This window comes from Haemaphysalis longicornis, unplaced genomic scaffold, assembly GCF_048455015.1.
Source record: "Haemaphysalis longicornis isolate Haplotype H1 unplaced genomic scaffold, Haemaphysalis longicornis Haplotype H1 scaffold_6, whole genome shotgun sequence".
Taxonomy (NCBI): Eukaryota; Metazoa; Arthropoda; class Arachnida; order Ixodida; family Ixodidae; genus Haemaphysalis; species Haemaphysalis longicornis.
Window position 1 is genome coordinate 148,909,635 of NW_027526407.1, and position 20,169 is coordinate 148,929,803.

A 20,169-nucleotide genomic window follows, 5' to 3' on the forward strand; every position below is an offset into this window, starting at 1 on the left:
AGCAAGGGATGCCGATTCACGCACGCGCAGCACAGAACAATGGGTAGTGCCGCGATTCCGCACTAATTATAAATATCAGGCTCTGCACTTCAACATTCCCAACATTCCAAATGAGCATAGTCATACACATTGCTTTTCCCGCAAACAGTTGCGGCACTACTTCGTAAACTAGTAGTTTCCATCACTGTTACAATCATAGTTGGTGTTTTGTATTTATGCGCTATTGCTGTTTTTTCGTGTCTTCCTGTGTACAGAACTGTCTTTTTGTGTTAATGTTTACGAATTGCGAATTTTGAAACCATAATTGTTGTAAAACTTTTCGTATTCAGCCTATTGTGAACTATTTATGAAGGATGTACTCTTTCAATTGCTTTTGTTATGAGTGATTTTTTTTCCTTTCTTGAACCCTGCCAAGTGAGGGTTTCCGGGCCACTGTCAGGCTGTCTTTAGCAGCTTTTAGCCCTAACGACCTTCCAGTTTCTTCTGGAGAAATAAAAATTTTCTTATCCTAAAATATTTGCGCTTTCCAATAACTTGTGGTTCATTGATTGCTGAATTGCTTTCAACTTTTTTGAGCAATGTCGCATGTGTTCACAAACCGGTGGGGCACATAATCCGATTATTACATTTAACCACCAAGGGGCCAGAGATACTAAGTGGTTCAACTAGATAAACTTAGGTAACCCTTCCTACGTATCCTGTTGGGACACCTAGGCTACCTAGGGGACTTGATAGGTTAATGAAAAGTGGTTACCTTACTGTGGTCATTCACTAGAGATGCTTCATATGTTTTTGTAAGCTTCTATGATTCTGCTTCCAAATGACAACCTCGACACGACAGCGCCGTAAGACCAGAGATCCGTTGCAGGAGCGAAGACAGCTGCAGGTTAAAAATCTACACTTTAAAATTTTGGAATGGCGCTTTTATTGAATAGTGCCTGCATGACCGGTTTGCGTTATTATGCGTGGTATAGGAAAAGCGTACAAGAATGGGTTAATGAGTTTAATGATCATGCTGCTGATGTGCGGTTAAAAGGAATGCAATAGCGTGGTAGGTTCTCCTTGTTAGAAGCCTGTAATAACTCCCTTGAAAACACCATGGCAAATTCTACAATTTTTCTACTATTACATTTCGGCATCGACGCAATGTTCTTAGAAAATCTCAAAATCGGCTCATCCGAGAAGTTTTTGCAGTACTCCTATTTGAGCGTTTCAATTTAGAACGCGTGGGCAAAAACCCAAGCACGAGAGCTCGTGCTCATGGCGACACAATACGCATTTATTTAAATTTTTTGTACTACTGCTTTTCGGCAATAGAAGAACTGTTCATAGAAATTCCTATATAACTAAAAATCGGTTTATGAGGAAAGTTCTTGAAGTACTCATATTTGAGCATTTCAATAAAAGCACACGACCAATCATCCAACCACGAGAGCTCGTACGCATGCGAACACAATATGAATTTATTTATATAATAAGGTACTCTCAATGACTCGAGCGTCATTGTAGAGAGGAGTTGAGAAAAGTATACAACGTTTGATATGGCCATCTTGAGTGATGATAGGTCAGGGCTGCTGGCCACAGAGTCGAAAAGTTGATTCCAATAGTTGACTGTCTTTTGTAAAAACATGTTGAAGTACAGATTTCTTTTAGAAGTCGGTACGCTAACTTTAAATGTGTAATAATGCGATTTCGAAGGTAAGCAGGCAGTCGTGTTCAATATCAGGATTCGTGAAAAAACTTTTTGGGAAAAAAGGCACAAGACACTCTTTGTCTGATAAGTTATTAAGCAAAAAGTCTCATTTATTAGTAAATACTATTGCGTGCGGGAGCAGTTAGGAACAATAAAACGATCTGAGCGGTTCTCGTTTGGCTATACTAAAGAAATATACAGCTGGTTAAGGTCAGAAATCACTAGAGCATACGCAAACTTAGTTATAAGAAGCGTTTTGTACAGAAGTAATGTTAAGGACACTGGAGGGAGCAAAACATGTTGACTTAAGCAGCCAAGAGCTCGATTAGCGTTTTTAGTTGCATAGTGAGTATGCTTTTGCCACGACAGATTGTTGCTAGTGCCAACCCCGACATATTGGTAGGAACGAAGAGTCTACTCAGTTGTAATACGAAAGTATTCAAGCAGGTTGTGACAATTAAAGTCCGTAAATGCTATTTTTTTTCTGCTTAGTTTGGTGAAGGTTCACGACTGAGTGGTCACTGAAAGATGGCACGTTATTTAGGTCACACTGCATTACAGAACACTAAACACAGTCGAATATTTTACAATCGATTCCACCTTCATCTGCACAAGGCCGAATTTAAGAAGAGACGTGGTCAGCAAGGTCACTAGTGTATATGAGAAAAACCAAGGGTCCCAAGACCAAGAGAACACCATACGTAAGATGGCGTTTTTGTGCACTGCAGTAATTCGCTGATGCTTTCTGTTGTAGATCTGGAAAAGAAGCTTCGGTCAGTCTAAGTAGGCTACAGTCTAAACTAAGGTCTTGCAGTTTATGACAATGAAGAGGGTTTGACGTGGAATCAATTGTTTTACTGAAATCAAGAAAGATACAGTCAGTGACGGATAACCTGATCAAATGTAGAGCACGGATCATTGGTACACAGTAGTAGCCGCGTTTCGCAAGAATACTGTTTTAAAAGTTCAAATTGGCATTCAGTACCAACGTTTTTTTAGAAAAATAGCATGCTCATATAAGAGAATGTTCTATACTAATATAATTGTATAATAGGTCATATACTATTGCTATGTTCATATAGTATATTGATATACACGGTGCTTCTAATAACGTAATGAATCGAAAGTGCTACTGTTGGAAGTAGCACTTCCAACAGATCGGAAGTGCTACTTTGCTGGGGCACTGGGACCACTTTACCCACCTTCCAATCACTGCGTAGAGTTCAGCATTAAAAAGATTGGGTGAAGATATAAGACAAGACTATGGATGAAGGAGTTTCTGTGCACCTTCAAAATTGAGTGGGAATCCCATCAGTTTCTTGTGGTGAGGCTTTCATGTTAATCACGGATGCTATTCCCACGCAATCAATGAAAACAAAATTTATTGACGACAAAGGCCCATTGTACTTATGCAGGGGTATTGCATATGTAATTGTGCACAAACATACGAATTTATGCATGTTTGTAAGCATGTATGCATGCGTGTATGTGCGCATGTATGTATGTATGAATGTATGTATGTACGTATGTATGTATATATGTATGCATGCATGCATGTATGTATGTATAAATTTATGAATGTATGTATGAATGTATGTATTTATCTATGTATATATTTGTATGTATGTATGTATGTATGTGCATATGTATGTATATATGCATCCATGTAAGTGTGCGCTTGTGTGCATGCATTGCATAGTACATAAGTATGAGTGTATGTATGTATCAGTCAATATACATGCGCGAACGTAGGTATGTATTAATTCGTGCATGTTTTCATGCATGTATACGTTCATGTACGTGCACATATACAAACATGCATGTACGCAGGCATGTATGTATGCAAGTACACAACAGACGGTGAAACTCGGAAGTTAACCCCGAGGAAGGCAAATTTAAAGCGGTAGCTGATGAGTTAAGACACGTCTGTTTAGCGAAGCGTAAAAGGGGCCTTGGTTTCGGGTTCAAAACAGCCCACACGTTTTTATCCCTATCGTTGCCTCATAGCAGCAAAACGTTAACATTTTGCGATGACGCACCATCTACTTCCTTTCTACACGACAAGCTTTGCTAACGGCTGTCTATGTTTTCAGTGTTCATGCAACCCTACTGAACAAGAGCAAGAATCTGAGCGAGTTAGTAACAATCCACGACGAAAACAGCGCAAGGAACCAAACGTACATTCCCGGCTTCGGTCAGGGAAGAGCATATCGAAGGCCTCCAATCAAGCAGTTTGGTTCTTTACTTAGCAGAGGAGCGCTACCTACTTGTCAGCAGTTCCTGGAACTGTAGACGTCAGAGCCCTGACGAATGAACACGTTGACCTTTTCATGAAAGAGGTTTCTGAAGCAAATTGTTTCTAAAGCTCCAATGTGAAAGACGCACTTGTAATCTTGAAAGAAGAAATATTTTCGACAATGTCTTGTATTTTATTTGTGGTCCTGTCTTTGCCCTCTATTAAATTCGTCGCAGTTTTACTCTGGAACACCTCCTGCCCCGCGTGCCGGCATGGTGCGAGAAGCTTGTGGCTGTGGACAACTCTCAGGCTATGCTGCAACTCGCCAGAGAGAAATATGCACACCAGAATATTGAGTACAAAAGCCTGGACATCACGGTGGATGCTGACGTCGCTACCTTCATCGTAAAGAGCGGCCGGTTTCCGCTGGTTTACTCCTCAGGAGCCCTGCGCTGGATCCGCGATCAGCAAAATGCAATGCGAAACATTGCGACACTTATGGCGCCGGGTGGAGAATGCTTTGTTACCTTCGCTGGGACGATGATCCTGATTGACATTTACGTAGCAATGATGGAGTCTCCACGCTGGACGAAGTACTCTGAAGTAAGAGAGCAAAATACGTTTTAAGTATGCAACATTTGCACTTCATTGCTTGATGTAATGTATCTTTTCTCGCAAAACGGTATGTTTTTTTGGTAACTGGCTCTATGTTCAAACTATAACCAAACAGGCTCTTACCAAGCATTCATTGCTATTCAGTCGCTATAAGTGCTGAAACTTGTGAACAGGAGTGAAGCGCTGTCCACCACAGAAAACTTCTTTCGCAAGCATTGCAAATAAGTACTAAAAAATTAAACACCCTACTATCAATCAATTACCCATTACTAATCAGCTTAATTTCAACCCGGAGGTCTTTGTTCAGCTGGACGCAGCATAAAATAAAAACAGGATACCGCAATGCTTAGAACCAAGTCATGAAGGGGCTTACACAGCAACAGCACGATGCAAACTAACTAGATACGCGGAACAAAAACCAGATGTTGAGGTACACCGCCCACATAAACGGGTGATTCTCCGCTGCATGGTTGCTGCGCCCGCGACTGTGAATCCAGAATTGGCGCGAATACGAACTAGTTCTATAGGAGTATTTACTTCAGAACATCAAACCACCAATAACATGCAATATATTGTCCAGGAGATCGTCCTATAGGTGGCGCCGCTGAAGTTAGGGGGCGCCATGGTCAAATTTTAATAGAGCGAAAACAAACGACAAAAATACATGAGTTTCTATAGGGCACAAGTCAGTCCAACAAGATTCCTTTAAAGCACGGGGAAATAATGCGCAGTGGGGCAGTGGAAATCTACGGAATACACATCAAGCATTAGCTTGCATTGCTTTCCGCAGCCGGAAACCCAACGCAAGCTCTGGATATCAAAGCTAAAATTCTGAAGGAACGTTGGACATGGCCTGTAATACACTTCAGCGCGGAGTGTTTCAGGCACATCTCAGACGGAAATGACAACAACAGTGCAGAAATTGCCACAGACACGAAAAGCCGACACATAAGGCTTTACAATCATTTGCGGCGGTGCAATCACTGACGTCTTTAAAAGAACAGCTGTTCCGTTGGACAATTTACCCGTGGTGAACACGACAAGCCACCGAAAGTTGAAAGTTTTTCAAGAATTCTCATTGAACGTTCCCCCTTACCAGGCACAAAAAAAGTTTGGCTCTGGGTCACTTTTGATGAACGCTGTGTGTACGTAGTAAGTGTTAAGAAAGGGGCGGGCGAAGAGAAGCAGAGAGGCAGGAGGCCACCGTTTCGAGCAGTTTCTTCTTCTTCTCTTTATTCCTCTACCTCTTTTTCTACATTCTCCCCCCACCAGAAGATGGAGGTCCCATTTCTAGGAAATGAAGTGTCTGCACCGGTCTCTTAATTATCTTCCCATCCTGCGTCTTCAAGCTACAGCCCCGAGTGAGCCCGTCTCGTCCAGGAAAAACTTCTGTAACACGGCCCAGCAACCAAAGGCTCCTGGGGGTGCCAGTTGCCTCCACCAAGACCACGTCCCCAACTTGTAAACTTCGGTTGGATGCACTTGGATGATGATGAAAGGACCTCAGCTCAAGGATATACTCTCTTCTCCAGCGATTCCACAAGTGGTCCAAAAGCTTCTGCCGGTACCGAGGCTTGCTAATTGTGGTTTCACGTGTCACCTGGTTGATGTAGGAGTCGTCCTCATTGCCTGGGCCAGGTATGCTCAGCAAGGAAGTTCCAAAGAGAAAGTGCGCAGGGCATATAGGCGAGGGCTCCTCCGCACTGGTGTACGTATAAGTAAGAGGCCTTGAATTGATGACAGCTTCTACTTCTGTAAGAAGCGTGGTCAGCTCCTCTGCGCTCAGGCTCGTCTTTCCAAGCACCTTCCGCAAGGCTGACTTTACGGAGCGAAGTCGAGTCCAGTTACCTCAAATGGTTTGGAAGCCAGTAGTCTGTCCTCAGGCAGCGGAGCATGTTGTACGTTAACAGGTCTGCTGCTGAATCGTTTACAGAGGAAGCAAGCACGAATCACCTTCTTCACCTCCTGCCGAGCATGAATAACCCAAAAACGTTGACGTAACTGGGCCATAGTGCTCGCTACGCCCCCATGAAATACACGACAGTGGGCTTCAACAACCATTAACCTTGTGAAGGCATGCCGCTTGGGTAGTACGACCGGATGCTTTTCCTCGTAGGTAGCTTTCATTCCCTGAAGGCGACCACTTAGACGAAGAACTCGGTTGTTGTCGAAAAATGGGTGGAGGTTATGCAGGACAGATTGTTTGTCGACACAATGGCCACATCGAAGTTGCCCGATCTCTCGGTCGAAAACTTCATTTTGGGTATGCCGTATGCAGAAAATCTCGGCCCTGTCCATCTCCTCGGCGGTGATCGACGCAGGAAACGACCTTCGCGTACGTCGACAACGTTCCATGAATCTGAAAACCTGTGCTGTGATACGCAGCAGCTTTTGCAGACTGCTAAATCTCTCGAGGCATAAAATGGGCTCTGAATTTCCCTGTGTCTGAAGAAGCACCCCTGCAAACTGAGAGACCTTATCACCCGGCTATGGAGGCACCATCTGCTCCCCGCAAGCGTCTTTCAATCTGCTTGGGTCAGTAGGCCAGTCAGAACGCGGTTTCGGTAGCCATTCTGGGCCTCTCCACCATAGTCGACTCTCACGTAGAGTAGTCGCCGACACACCTCTCGTCAACAAATCTGCAGGGTTATCTTCACCTGGGCAATATATCCAGTCCTCTGGTTTGGTTACAGTTGTAATTTCAAGTATTCGGTTCCGGACAAACTGGTTTTGTTTGTTCAGATGCCCTCGGATCCAGTTGAGTACGGTTGTAGAATCCGTCCACATGACAACGCTCAGCGACAACGTATCCCACGATGTTCGCAGGTATTTCACCATTCTCGTTCCTACCACTGCGCCCATCAGTTCCAGTTTCGGAAGAGTCAAGGCTTTCATCGGTGCCACTCGAGATTTGGCCATAATCAAGGAAGTGACAACATGATCATTGGTGTCTGAAGCCTTGAGGTATGCGCACGCTCCATATGCTTTCAAGCTGGCGTCTACGAAAACATGAATGTCAGCAGCTTTCACTACTGTATCAAGCCCATGTCTCACGCACCGTGGGATCCTAATCGAAACCAGCTGGAGTAAATCGGCGCACCAGGCTTTCCACAACATAGCTACATCGGTGGGTAGCTCAGCCTCCCATAAAACCTGCCTCATCCACAATTGTTGAAACAGGATCTTAGCTGTGACAGTAAATGGCGCGAGAACTCCAAGTGGATCGAAGATCCTGGCCGCCGTCTTCAGCAAAGAACGCTTCGAGTTAGATGTGACCGAAGCCAAGTGCTGGGTTACTGCTTTGGGCGATAAGTCAAAACAATCATGCTCTGTATTCCAAAGCATTCCCAGCACGGTCCCAGAAGTTGATGCTCCGTCAACGTTTTCCTCTTTCTGGTCAAAAACCTTCTGAAGCTGCTTGTTATTAGTTTTCCATTTACGAAGATTCATAGCAGCTTTACTCATTATAGATTTCGATCTCTCGTAAACGTCCAATCCTTCGTTGTATGTGTCCGCTCCTATGAGTAAGTCATCCACGTAAAACGACTTCTTCAGTTTTCTGGCGAAGTCATGGTCGTCCTCGCTCACCGTATCCAGATGATGGTGGATAGTGGCCATGAGCAGAAAGGGACTTGAGGTTGAGCCGAATGGCACTCTCGTCATTCTCCATTCGACCATCTTTTCCGTGGAACTGGTGGGAATGTACTCAAACCAGAGAAATCTGAAAGCGTCCCGATCCGTTTCTTGCACTTCGATTTGAAGGAATGCCTTTTCTATGTCCGAGTTTATAGCTATGGGATACCACCTGAACCGCAGCAGAACCTGAAGTAACTCTGGGTTGAGGTTCGTTCCTTTGTCGAGACAGTCATTGAGGGATGGCACACCTTGTGAATGTGAGGATGCGTCAAAAACAACTCGCAGCTTGGTTGTCAGTGACTCCTCGCGCACGACCTCGCGATGCGGCATGTAGTAAACCACCCGATCGTCAGGAACTACTTTGGGTACGACTTCAGCATGGTTGAGCAACAAGTACTGCCTGATCACTGTGTCGTACCTCTATAGCAGCCCTTCTTGGTGAGAAAGTCGCTTTACTAATCTCTGCAGCCGGTTCAGTGCGATGTCACGATTGTCCGTCAAGGAATTCTTCCAGCCTTCTTTCCAGGGGAGTGCAACAGTGTACCTTCCGTTGTTCTTCTGAATTGTTTGTTTAAACTGTACCAGGCAATCAGTAGATTGTTCGCTTGAGTCCGCTATGCCCATTGATTCCAGTTGCCAGAAAGCCTGCAAGAGCTCTGACGCGGATTCGTCCTCCGTGACGCTGCTCACCCTCAGAACGCAGACCATGAGGTGAGTTCCCCCATCTAGGAATGCCTTCTGTCGAGACAGACCTTGAAGCGTCCACCCAAAAATAGTGTTTATCGCCGCCAGGCCTTCGATATCCGGGCTCCGAATAACTTCTCCCGTTAGCAAACGCCAAAGGTAGTCGGATCCAATGAGCAGACCGAGGCCGGGCTCTGAATCTACTCCTATGAACATCTGCTGGTCAGCAAAGACCTTGCCCTGCCTTCGCAGATCTTCTACGAAAGAGATATCAGCTGATGGTGGTGATACATCTTGGCAGATGACAGGTACCACTATCGCTTCGATGGAGTGTACATCTGTAGCGTGTTGGCTCCGAAGGGGAACTTGAACGACTTTTCGCTTCTGCGCACACGGAGTAGAAGCATTGCCGAACGTGTTGAATGCGACCGTCGTCTCGTTCACAACCTACAAACGCAGCTTGGTTGCGAGGTCTTCGGTGATGAACGACCTCTGGCTACCGCCGTCGAGTATACCTCGAATGAGTCGGCTCCTCCCGTCGTGGCTCAACCATGCTCGGAACGTCTGAAGGTACACCCCATTGTCTTTAGAACGATCGTTCGACTGTTCGTTGCTGCTCTCTCCAGACGCTTGAGCCGGGGCCGATACGCAGACCGTTGTTCCCGGTGCAGCCTCGGTTGCATTATTGCCTTTGAACGAAGGGTCGCACATGGTGGTTGCATGCCTCCCGTGGCACGACGCGCAACTCAATCTGGCCCTGCAGTTTCTCGCTTGGTGACCCTTGGTCGTGCACCTAAAACATCTTCTGTCCCTTGCGAGATGTTCTTTCTTAGTAGCCAGCGAGAGGTCGGCGGTGCATGAACGCGTGCTGTGCTTCTGGGAATGGCAAAAGAAGCACTCCTCCTTTCGGTCTTTGCGGGCAGTGACGTGTAATGCCGACGCCGTGAAGGGGCAACTTCGCTGCTTCTCTGGTCGGTTGCCAGCAACGTGTCGCTGGGGCAACTCGCAGCACTGCTCGCGGCTCTCTAGCTCCATCCTCACAAAGGTGAGCAGCTCTTTCAATTCATCGTCCGCTTCAGCTGTCACTGCCAATGAGCGGGCTGGGAGTGCCTCGTCTGCTGGGGAAGGGTTCAGCTCTCCCGATGAATTGGCTGGAGGAGGGCCGTACCCTGGGGAGGAGGTCAGCTCTCGATGCCGCTTCTCTTTAGTAAAATTCAGCACAATATCGTGTGGGAGCGCGTGCTGCAATATATCTACGAGCATGGCAGAGAAGCTGCAGGTGGGCACCTTCAGAGAGTTCAAGCAGCGGCTATGCAGCTGCACCGCATCGTAGAGCTGCCTGAGCCCCCGTATGTCAGCAGACGATTTTACAGGCGACAGATTCCTCAGTGCGGAAAGATGATGCTGCTGAATCCTTCGCTTGTTCCCGTATCGCTGCTTGAGGATTTCTATAGCATCCGCATAACAGGCGTCTGTGGTCGGTAAGCCTGCGATTGCTGCAGCCGCCTCCCCCATCACGTAACGGCGCAGATAATAAAACTTCGACGTGGGCGTCAGAGCGTTGTTGTTGTGGATGGTTTGCTCGAACTGCTCCCAGAAACCCATCCAAAGCTGAAGCTCACCTCGAAAGACCGGTACGTCCAGCGGCGGAAGCCGAGGTCCCGAGGTCGTGGCCGCACTTTCCTGTCTGAACGGGACCATTTCGTTAACAGCCGGCGAATGTGGGGCGTTCTGAGCGGCTCATTCAAGAAAGTCGATCTTGCATCGAATTTCCGCCACGTGTCGAGGGTCCTATCATTGTATTCCTCGGCCGCTTGATACTCGATGTCTTGTTCCTCCGCCGTAAGGAAGGCCTCGAGCTCCTCGCTGATCTTCAAGAGCTCGGCGTGGTTGGCCATGAGTCGATCTTGCAAGCCCGTGAGCTTGGCGATGTCTTGACATCCAGCGTCGAGCAACGAGCGAGCTTCCTTTATAAGCCTCGTATTCTTGGCTCTTCGCGGAGAAATCTTGCTCTTCAGTCGCTCCATTACGCGGTAGGCTGCACCTAATCGTCCCCCCAGCCGTGACGTTCCAGGACCACATCGTTAAACGATTCCTCCCCCACTCGCAGCGCGAAGGGGCGGAGCAGATGAAAGACGGGCCCTTGGGGTCGTGCGTTGAAGTCAATCGTTGCCGCACGGGGTTTTTCGGCACCAAATGTTAAGAAAGGGGCGGGCGAAGAGAAGCAGAGAGGCAGGAGGCCACCGTTCCGAGCAGTTTCTTCTTCTTCTCTTTATTCCTCTACCTCTTTTTCTACAGTAAGTTCCATACCTACGAACTGAGTCCCGAGTCACGGCGGCAGTATATAAGGCCCCGCTTGTTAAGATAATTCATACACCACAGTCCACGCTACGCCGAAATGAAAGTTGCTCTGAAAATATTTTTGCTGGCCACCTTCACTTCAAAACAACGCCCCTAAGAGTGGTCTAAAAACGCGTTCTTTTGATTTAAAACGCGTACAAGTAACATCAGCGCCGGTCACCTGCAACGCTCACGCCGCAGGCCACCGTTAAAACAAGCTGATGTTTCCAAGATGAAAGCGCTGATGAAGAAATGGCAGGATATGGCTCCGGAAGGAACCAAAAAAAGGACCATAGCACAATGACACAGAACTATTTCTTTTTATTTCGCACCTGTTGCGCTACAGTCAGGACCGCTGTACTTACAGGTAGCAACGAAAAGCACGCTCCTAGCGCGGACGACCCGTCATTCGAGCAAAATAGGTAGGGCTGCACGTACCACGCACTATGTTGTGTGAGTCCAATGGTCATTAGACATCATCGCACGGAGAGCCGGCCGCGCATATAAGACAGGCGAGCTGAAACGCAGTGATGGAACAAGCACAGGTAATTGAAGGCAAACCACGAAATGTACACACCATAGAGTTTCATAACTCTATGGGACACACTGCACACCGACAGAGACAAGCTAACTCAACGAGCGATAAGCGCACATTTCCCACGCAGCCTTAGCACGTCGAGAAAACCAGTGCGTTTGAAACAGAAGCTGCCGCCCCGACACCAACACTCATTGGCCTAAACAATCACGCTACCCGTGGCTGTCTGCAAATAAATGCCTACAAAGACAAGTTGACGTTGAAGCAGGGAACGATGCGGAGGGGGAATCTCGCCGCCACGTTCACCACCCCCTCTATTCTATCCCCAGCACTCTGCGCTTATTGGGTGGTCAGAATCAATACTAACACACAAAAATGCGAGAGATCACGGCTATTTTTGTTCCCCTCTCCTAAACAACAGCACGTGAAGAAAGCGCGGGCAGCCGCTGGGCAGTTAGGGCTCTAACATCCGCGCGCGATTACCGAACTTAGCGGAGCTTTTCATGCCTATATAAACGGGCCAGTGTCACGCGTATTTGCACGTGTATAGCGTGCGAAAGCCTCTGAAGCTATTATAACTCTGCCGCCTTCAGCGTCTACTTTGTGGCCTTACGTTCAGTGGGGGAGACAAAATTGTGCACCTGTCGGTGGACCAGTACACCGACGCGAATGCAGTTTCTTGCCAAACTGGAATTTCACTCGAACGCCGAGAACTGAACAACGTTGAAGACTTCGCTCATCTGTTTCTTCTTTTAGTAACTTTTCTTGTGCAGCAGTTGTACGGATTTACATAGCCATGGTAAGATTGACTGTGTGCGGCAGCTGTCGTAGAGGGACGGGTGAATGTTAGGTAAGTGGGGTTTTAGTTCCGACAAAACGCTGTACAACAGCGAGCAAAATCTTCTCCAGAAATGTGTAGATTTGGAGTAATTCTTTCAGATCAACATATACTCAAAAGTGCTCCCTAGAATTGGATAAATGGTTAAAAATTGTTTTCCAGGAATATAGGGTACGTCTCCGGCATGTGAAAAAGGCTGTGTCGTCTGCTTTGTTTCCCTCTATTCAGTGTCTCGTTGGGGCCGCTAAGGGCGCCACTGTAAAATCTCCTCCACAATTTAGGTGTTTGAAAGTGGTGCAAGTAAATGGACCATGGACCCTTGTGGACAGTCTCAAAAACATTTTTTGTATTGAAAAATAATTTTATTTACAGATTGTTGATTGGAAAAACAATTAAACGAGCCAAACAGAATTTTGACAAACAAAATTGGGTGCTAGTTTAGGTAGTTGATGTACATCTTTCAAAAGAGTAGGACAATCAATGCTAAGCCGGTGCATTCACCGTACCGAATTAAGTAATTTTCAACCCACATTTAGTGCATTAGCAACAGCCTCAGGCTCCGGACTGCACAAACCTCGCCCAAGGACTTGTTGCTTGGAAGATGCCGCCATGTCCTAATTGACTTCGAGAATAACAAAGTGATATTCCGACTGCCGGTTGGGCAAAGACATATTGACTTTGGCTGCTCCGTGACTGCTCAGATATAATGCGTTTCGTGGTATCATGTTTTAACTTTATTCCACACATGCACGTTTGCTGGGAAAGGGGATATACCGTTTGCACAATGGATGTATATCAATATATGCAACAGGGATATACTGCCCACCTACGAATATAGTATTTCTTTAACTCGCCTGGTAACAGTTTGCATCGATAGTGTCGGACTTTCAATGAAGCAAAGCCAATATCTCCCGGCTTCAAATGGGCAACAAATTTGGCGTGTCAGCAAAGTTGACGCATTTTTTTGGTCATTTTCTTGTCGCTCTGGAAAAAGCGGCTGCTGTAAAAGAGCACATAACGACAGAACGGAGACAGCGCGTGAAAATATTTACCTTGAAAACGGTAGAGACAACCTAAGGTACCCTGTTCACATCACAGTGGAGGCAACAATTCGACGAGCGATTCCACGCCTAGATCTGGCACAATAAAATAAATGTTTTTACCCAATCAACACTTGCAGACGTAAAATCTAGCCTGCAGCCAGTGCGGAAGGCAGACGAGCGAGGTTTAGGAATGACGTGGACGAAATAGCGATACTGCCGGGAAGCGTAAAAACCAACAGGCCACCAGTGCCGCTTGTTAAGAAAGAGGCGTGTCCACTGACGCGCTTGAAGCGCTTAGGACGGCTGGCAGTATGAAAAAGATAGGTGCAAAGAACGCCACCTTGCGGACGTTTTAAAACAAAACGTGGCGTGCGCATCACGCCGGACCCACAGCTCACAAGGTAGATGAAGGAGAGTCTGACACATTGCCAAAGTTCACAAATAGTACTGCACTTTTAATTGCATAGATTTGGGCTGACAAATTTAAAAGTGGGAGGCACAGCAGTACCGTTTCTACATAGATGCTTTTCAATCCGCAGCACCTAAAGAAGCTTGTGCCTGTTACACATGGAATGGACGTGACGACGCTTCGCTCATACACCAGGAGTCTTGTGAGCGCAGCTAAATTAGTCCCCCTGACCACGGAAGTGTTTCCTTGTTTTGTCGATGTGACAACGTGTGGGGAGGAAATTGCAGGTAGGTGTAATGGGCGAACAACAAGATTTCTATTAATCGCATGTGCGCTTATTTTTACGTTAGAATGTCCTTCAATAAATCATAAGCAACGCGTTGTTCTGTGAGATTTTGAAGGATTCATGTTAACCTATTTCCAGAATTTTATGATTTGTCTGAAAAGAAATGCTTCGTAACAAACCAGAAACTACGTAACAACGCCTTTGTGGCAACTATGTGCATTACCTATAATAACCTACTTAAAAAATTCAGTAGTCCATAGAACTTGCAACACAATTATAAGGATTACTGCATATAGCCCGTGGAATATTACCCATAATTTGAACTGTAAGTTATGAAGTGTGCGTAACCTAAAGTGCTACAGTGATACATGAAAATTTGAACTGCAGATTGCGCGGCATTCGCTACATGTCTCCCATCTCGCCGACGGGGATAGTGTGCGCCAGAGGAACAACCTATGAGAGTCTCTCATAAACTTTGGTATGGAAAGACCATCTTCTTTCCACCGTTTGTTGGGTGCTCAGCACGAATAAAATAATAAAGGATAATGGCTGCGTGCGATGTTATCGCAAATCGCAGCGACGACGATACATAAAGCTCGCGTGAGCGGGCGCCGAACGCGGCGGATAAACGATAATCTTTCCCTAGCTAGGTGGGGACGCGAAATGTCGTACCTCGTACTGCGCATACACGGCTGGCCGCAGGGATGGGCGGCACGCATTGAAAGCGACGCAATCCGTTGTTCGTAATTCAATGTATCACGATAGTACAGAGGTCAAAGCTATAACCAACAACGCGCAAACTCGTGGCTTTCGGTACATACAGCGCCGCCTGCTAATAGCCATCGGCGTGACCAGCGAGATTAGGTGACAGCGCTGCGGCGGATTGGCATGGGAAAGCTATTGCCGATGCTTCCTTTTTTTTTGGGGAGAGATTCGACACCAAAAGTCCCTCACCACGACCGCCGCGAACGCCTATATCAAACATTATCTGACGCTGATAAGCAGCGCAGTCTCGTTTTCGCCTTTGGTATAGTTCCCACATTCTACCTTTTTTTATATTCGAACCATTCAAAAAGGCTACGACAAGACTGCCCTGGTTATCAGCGTAAGATAACGTTTAATATAGGGTTTGGCGGTGGTCGCGGCGAAGGACTTTAGGCGTCGAACCTTGGCCCCTAAAACACGGCAGCATCGGCAATAGTTTTCGCGTGCCAAGCCACCGCAGCGCCGGCACGTAATCTCACTGGTCACGACTGTGGCTATCAGCGGGCTGCGCTGCACGTATCAAAAGCCACGCGTACGCGCGTTGTTTTTTAACAGTTTTGACCTCTGTACATGCGGAACGCTTTCTTTTGGGCACACTTCTGGAACTACACCAATATTTGCTTCCTTGCAAAATAGATATAAGAATATATATATATAAGGATGAGTGCACTATTGAACCGAAAGTTTTTCAGTTTTGAAATTTCTAGAGATGACAAAAACGCCACAACCTCGATCGTCCCCGAGGACTCACGATATGACAATGCAGCGCCGTGTACCACGGTTTGTCGTGCAAGGAGCACTTTGTACTTGTAGTGATATTTACCAAAGACCAAATGATGGTTTGTTTTATTTTTCCTATGAAGTTAGCGTAACAAACAACTAACTGAAGAAGAAAGTATATCAGTCAAATTATAATTGCGGCACAACCCAGTGCCACCATTGGGGGATTGTGTGTGTGTTATCCTATTCTGTGAAAACACCGCATTAAAATACGCCGCTCTGAACGTTGCCCTTCGCGCTCATTTCTTTCGCCACTCAGCATGATTTACGGCCTATTGACGAACGTTAGCCACTCCTCTTACTCTAAAAGAAGGATACGCATGAATACGCGGGGATAAAAGAATGACACGCCTGCTAAATACAGCGATAAAAAGCGCGATGGCGTCCTAAGCCTTCCTCCACAGGCCTACAACTGCTGAGTGTCACTATGTTCGTATTCTTATTCTTACAAATGTTCTGGCTCACGCCAGCAGCCAAACTGGGAACGTTACGCGAAGTTATTCAATATGCGAAATAAGAGCTGTGCTGAATTGACTTGCATGTATTAAGCAGTTAAAGGGGCACTGACAAAAAATTTTGAAGGCGAGATAACGTCGGAGATAGATTGGTGGGAACACATATACATCATCTGCAAAATATCAGCGGCGAATACAGCCTAGAAAATATTTAAAATCAATTTTGAAGTATGCGAAACGCAACCGAGCAGCCAGCAGAGGACCACGCGCAATTGTAAATACACAACATCCAAACACGTCAAGAGTTTGTGTTTGCCGCTTCCGCACTACCGGCGTTTTACGCGTGCTCGCCTGGCTCGCCGCTCCAATCGGAGGGCCGGAGGGCGGAGCTTCTGCTCTCGAGAACGAACGACCCGATCGTTGGCGGCGGAGGCGCCGTGATTTCGTCAGCTAATCGGGCAGCTGGCCGCGACCAAAGTTCTACAGCGATTCCAGGCACTCTGTTTCTATTACTGTTTATTACCATTGGATGCGAAAACGCGCCGGAGGCACGAAAAGCCCACTGAGCTAGCCGCACGGTCGCTGTGCAGGCGGCGGCCACGGCCGCGAAGTGGCCCAGGCCGGCGCAGGTAGCTCGAGTGAGAGCTTGTTACCGCTGCACGAAATTGTCCCCAAGTCCCGACCATAGTGGCCTAAATGAGAAAGGAGTTAATGATGCGATGGCGGGTTGCATTAAAAATTGTCATCTGCACCGCTTACGAGAGCGGCACTCGAATATCCGCCGCAGTGCTGAGCCGAACACATCTGTAGGCGGACCTGTAGGCAGACCGGCGGCTGCTCCCAGCGCGCGTCTTGCCACCCACCGCCTCGAGCGTCGCGCGTCGTTCTTTAGCCGCGGTAGCATTTGCACTCGCAGCGCCTGCGTCACATCCACGGTCGCTTTTTAATTAAGCGCCTCACGAGATCAGTACGTGGGGGCATTTGCAGAAACTGCCGTCGATGCGGATTCGACAGTGCTACGGCGGCTCTGCTCTGTGATATCCCTCCGATGGTCACGTGGTCAGCTTTGTTCACACAAAATCCACAAAATCCATCGTTTCGCGGCACTCGCTGAAACCGAAACTGCGACTGGCCGCATTTAAAATCCCTCTAATTAAACAACCGTCGCACGCTGAAGCAAATGAGGTTTCTACAGGTTATAAGTAGGTCACTAGCTACTTATCGCAACGAAAAAAACAAGATGCTAAATTTTTGTGTCAGTGCCCCTTTAAGCAGAACAGTAAAACATTGTCTGCAATCTTCACTGAACTGGCCCAGTCTCACAGCAACGGAGGTATATGTAGTAAAATAACATTTGCGGGACTTCCATGCGTACGTGTAGAAGTAGCCCAAATTTAGGCAGAAAGGAATAGTAAACCAGATAATTCAACAAAAGGCATTCCGTAATTAGTTTAAAGAACAAAGCAAGGGCCTTTTCATGCGCCGCAACTGAACTGAAGAACATTAGTATGGGTACATTTTAACGAAAACTTCAAAAATGAAACCAAATAGCACACATTTAGGGCTCACAACGTTTCAAGGTCTTTGTTTTACCCTTCTTATTAATCATCAGTTGAGTTCCTGGGAACGGAAAGTGTATTTCATTACCCAAAAATAGCGTCAGTTGAAGTAACGTCGCCAAAATGGAGTTCGGCTAAACGGTGAGCTCTTTGGTAAATAAATCTCAAGTATTGAAAGCAAGAAAATGCCAGAACTCTTTTAAAATGCTCCGAAGCGAACGCGCCAGAGAGATCAAATTCATCTAAAAAATGCCACGACATTTTTTGCTTGGGTAATTGCCAAAGGGTTGTTGTTGCAGGAGGTGTGATTTTCGACTATCGCGTACTGCTTTTGCTAGTAAAGTTCCGCATGAGTATTTCTAACAAAGAAAGGTGCCCAAACCAATGAGTAATTGCTTGAACCAGCAAATATCAATTATTTCCCAGTTATTTGGTCGCCATATTGCACCTATGCCAGTTACAGTATCCAGATCGGAAGGGGCGTTTAAAAACGTCTATGTTGTCTACTTGTATATTGCGCTGATCTTTTGTGAGCGCTCGATATAATTATCGTGGACTATACGTTGGCATGTAAATAATGTGTACTGCTTAGGAAGTTAAAGAATACCTGTTATAAGCAATGCCTTTCACTTAATCATTTGCTTTACACCGTGAGACTTCTAAATTGTAACCTAAAATACAGCGTAACCTAAAATACAGCCCTTTACAGGATTATGTCGTTTGGACTGAATTAGAGAAAATATTTGGTTGAGAACTTAACCCAGTACGTCTTGCTGATACTGAAAAAAATATTATTCAGATAGCTAGAAATAAGGGGAGGAAGATGAAAATCGGAGCCTGATTGACTATAGCGAGCTTCAATCTGCCAATGCTTCTATGGTTTCCGCAAATACCCTGGCATTTAGGTTTGCTTACCCGTAACAATTTTTTAGTTCTTTTGGTATGGCATTACGCAGCAAATGGCTTAGAAAATAAAAAAATATCTACCTTTTTACGAGCACCTTATATTGGCTAAAAGGAGATATTCAGGAGGATAGTTTTACAGCAACTCATTCTGAAAACTGTGAGCCCAACTGATATCAATAAAAGCACTTATTCACTGCCTAGATATGCATATAAGCTTTAAAGTATGAGTTGGACGGATTTACATTCATGGTATAAAAATCCACAAATACGCGAAACTTCCTAAATCAGACCGCACAACAAAGATTTCAACATTGTCAAGTGGAAAAGCTCATACTCGCGGATTTAAAGATACTTAGGTATTTGTGGAACTGTTTGCTGTGAATGCAGTATTATTCTTCGTTAAGGATGCACCTTATTCCGGCAAGGTTAAGCTGTTAAAAGTAGACGCTTGTTCAAACCACTTTGGACAACCACAGTCCTTTATCTTCAGTTCTTGTGTCGTATACTAAGCGGTGTCTCTTTTCACTCTCTTTCTTGAGTTTGGTTGTTTTTGCACTGTTTACTCTTGTTAGGCGTATACCAACTTGCCCAATCCTTTGTTTTAGCAAAACAAGTGCCTTTGCGTGACAACAGTGCATGGACACTTAAAAGTGAACAGCAGAATTTTCCTTACTAAATACAATCTCTGTGGTTCCAAATGTCCAGGTTACTACGCCAGTTCAAACCCAGTCTACAGACTACTTCCGGACCATGAAAAAGAAGAATTGAAGAAATTCACCTCTGAATTTATTGAAGACATAAAAAAGAGGAACGCTGGAAAATTAATTGCGGACTCACAGAGGGTCGTGATACATGCCAGCAAGCCAGTAAAATAAAACGGCCCGAGAAAAGACTCAATTGGAGACGCATCTGCATCAATGACTAGATGGTTTCTCTGCCTATATTTTGCCATTGGCACTACGAAATAAAAGTCCTTCGAAAAATTTCTTCCTATTCCGATCAAATCTTTTTTGGAATTCTTGGGAGGGGATATAATACAGCCCACAAGTCACACACCTCGGCATTGTACAATTGTTTGCATCGCAATCTTTTCACTTTGCCGTACCCACAAAATCACAAAATGGGATGTAGAGGTGACACACATTTTCTTGAATCAATGAGACTTGACATTTAGAACAAATGCCTGCAAGTAAAATATCGCAACCAGTGCCAACCCCAACCATTTCACTGTGGTAAAAGATAAACGATTTTTAAAAAAGAAGCGGGTTTGTTATAGCTAATATCACCCGAAACAAGTTTCCACTATGCGACTAAGCCGTGTCAATTAAAAGACCAGATCAGTTTCTGTAACATTGCCGGTAGGTTTGACAGTGTAATTGTGCAGCGAAT

At 45.8% G+C, this 20,169-nt stretch overlaps 1 protein-coding gene across 1 annotated transcript in view; it reads left to right on the plus strand.

The window, feature by feature from the left end:
• The window catches only part of LOC144141983 (juvenile hormone acid O-methyltransferase-like), a 34,756-nt gene extending 14,990 nt beyond the window's left edge, over positions 1-19,766 (plus strand). Inside the window, exons 3-5 of the mRNA XM_077673414.1 lie at positions 4,166-4,532; positions 14,160-14,316; positions 19,486-19,766. Of these exons, the coding sequence (XP_077529540.1) occupies positions 4,166-4,532; positions 14,160-14,316; positions 19,486-19,655 (694 nt within the window). The 3' untranslated portion in view covers positions 19,656-19,766. The remainder of the gene's footprint in view (positions 1-4,165; positions 4,533-14,159; positions 14,317-19,485) is intronic.
• The last annotated feature ends 403 nt before the right edge of the window (positions 19,767-20,169 follow it).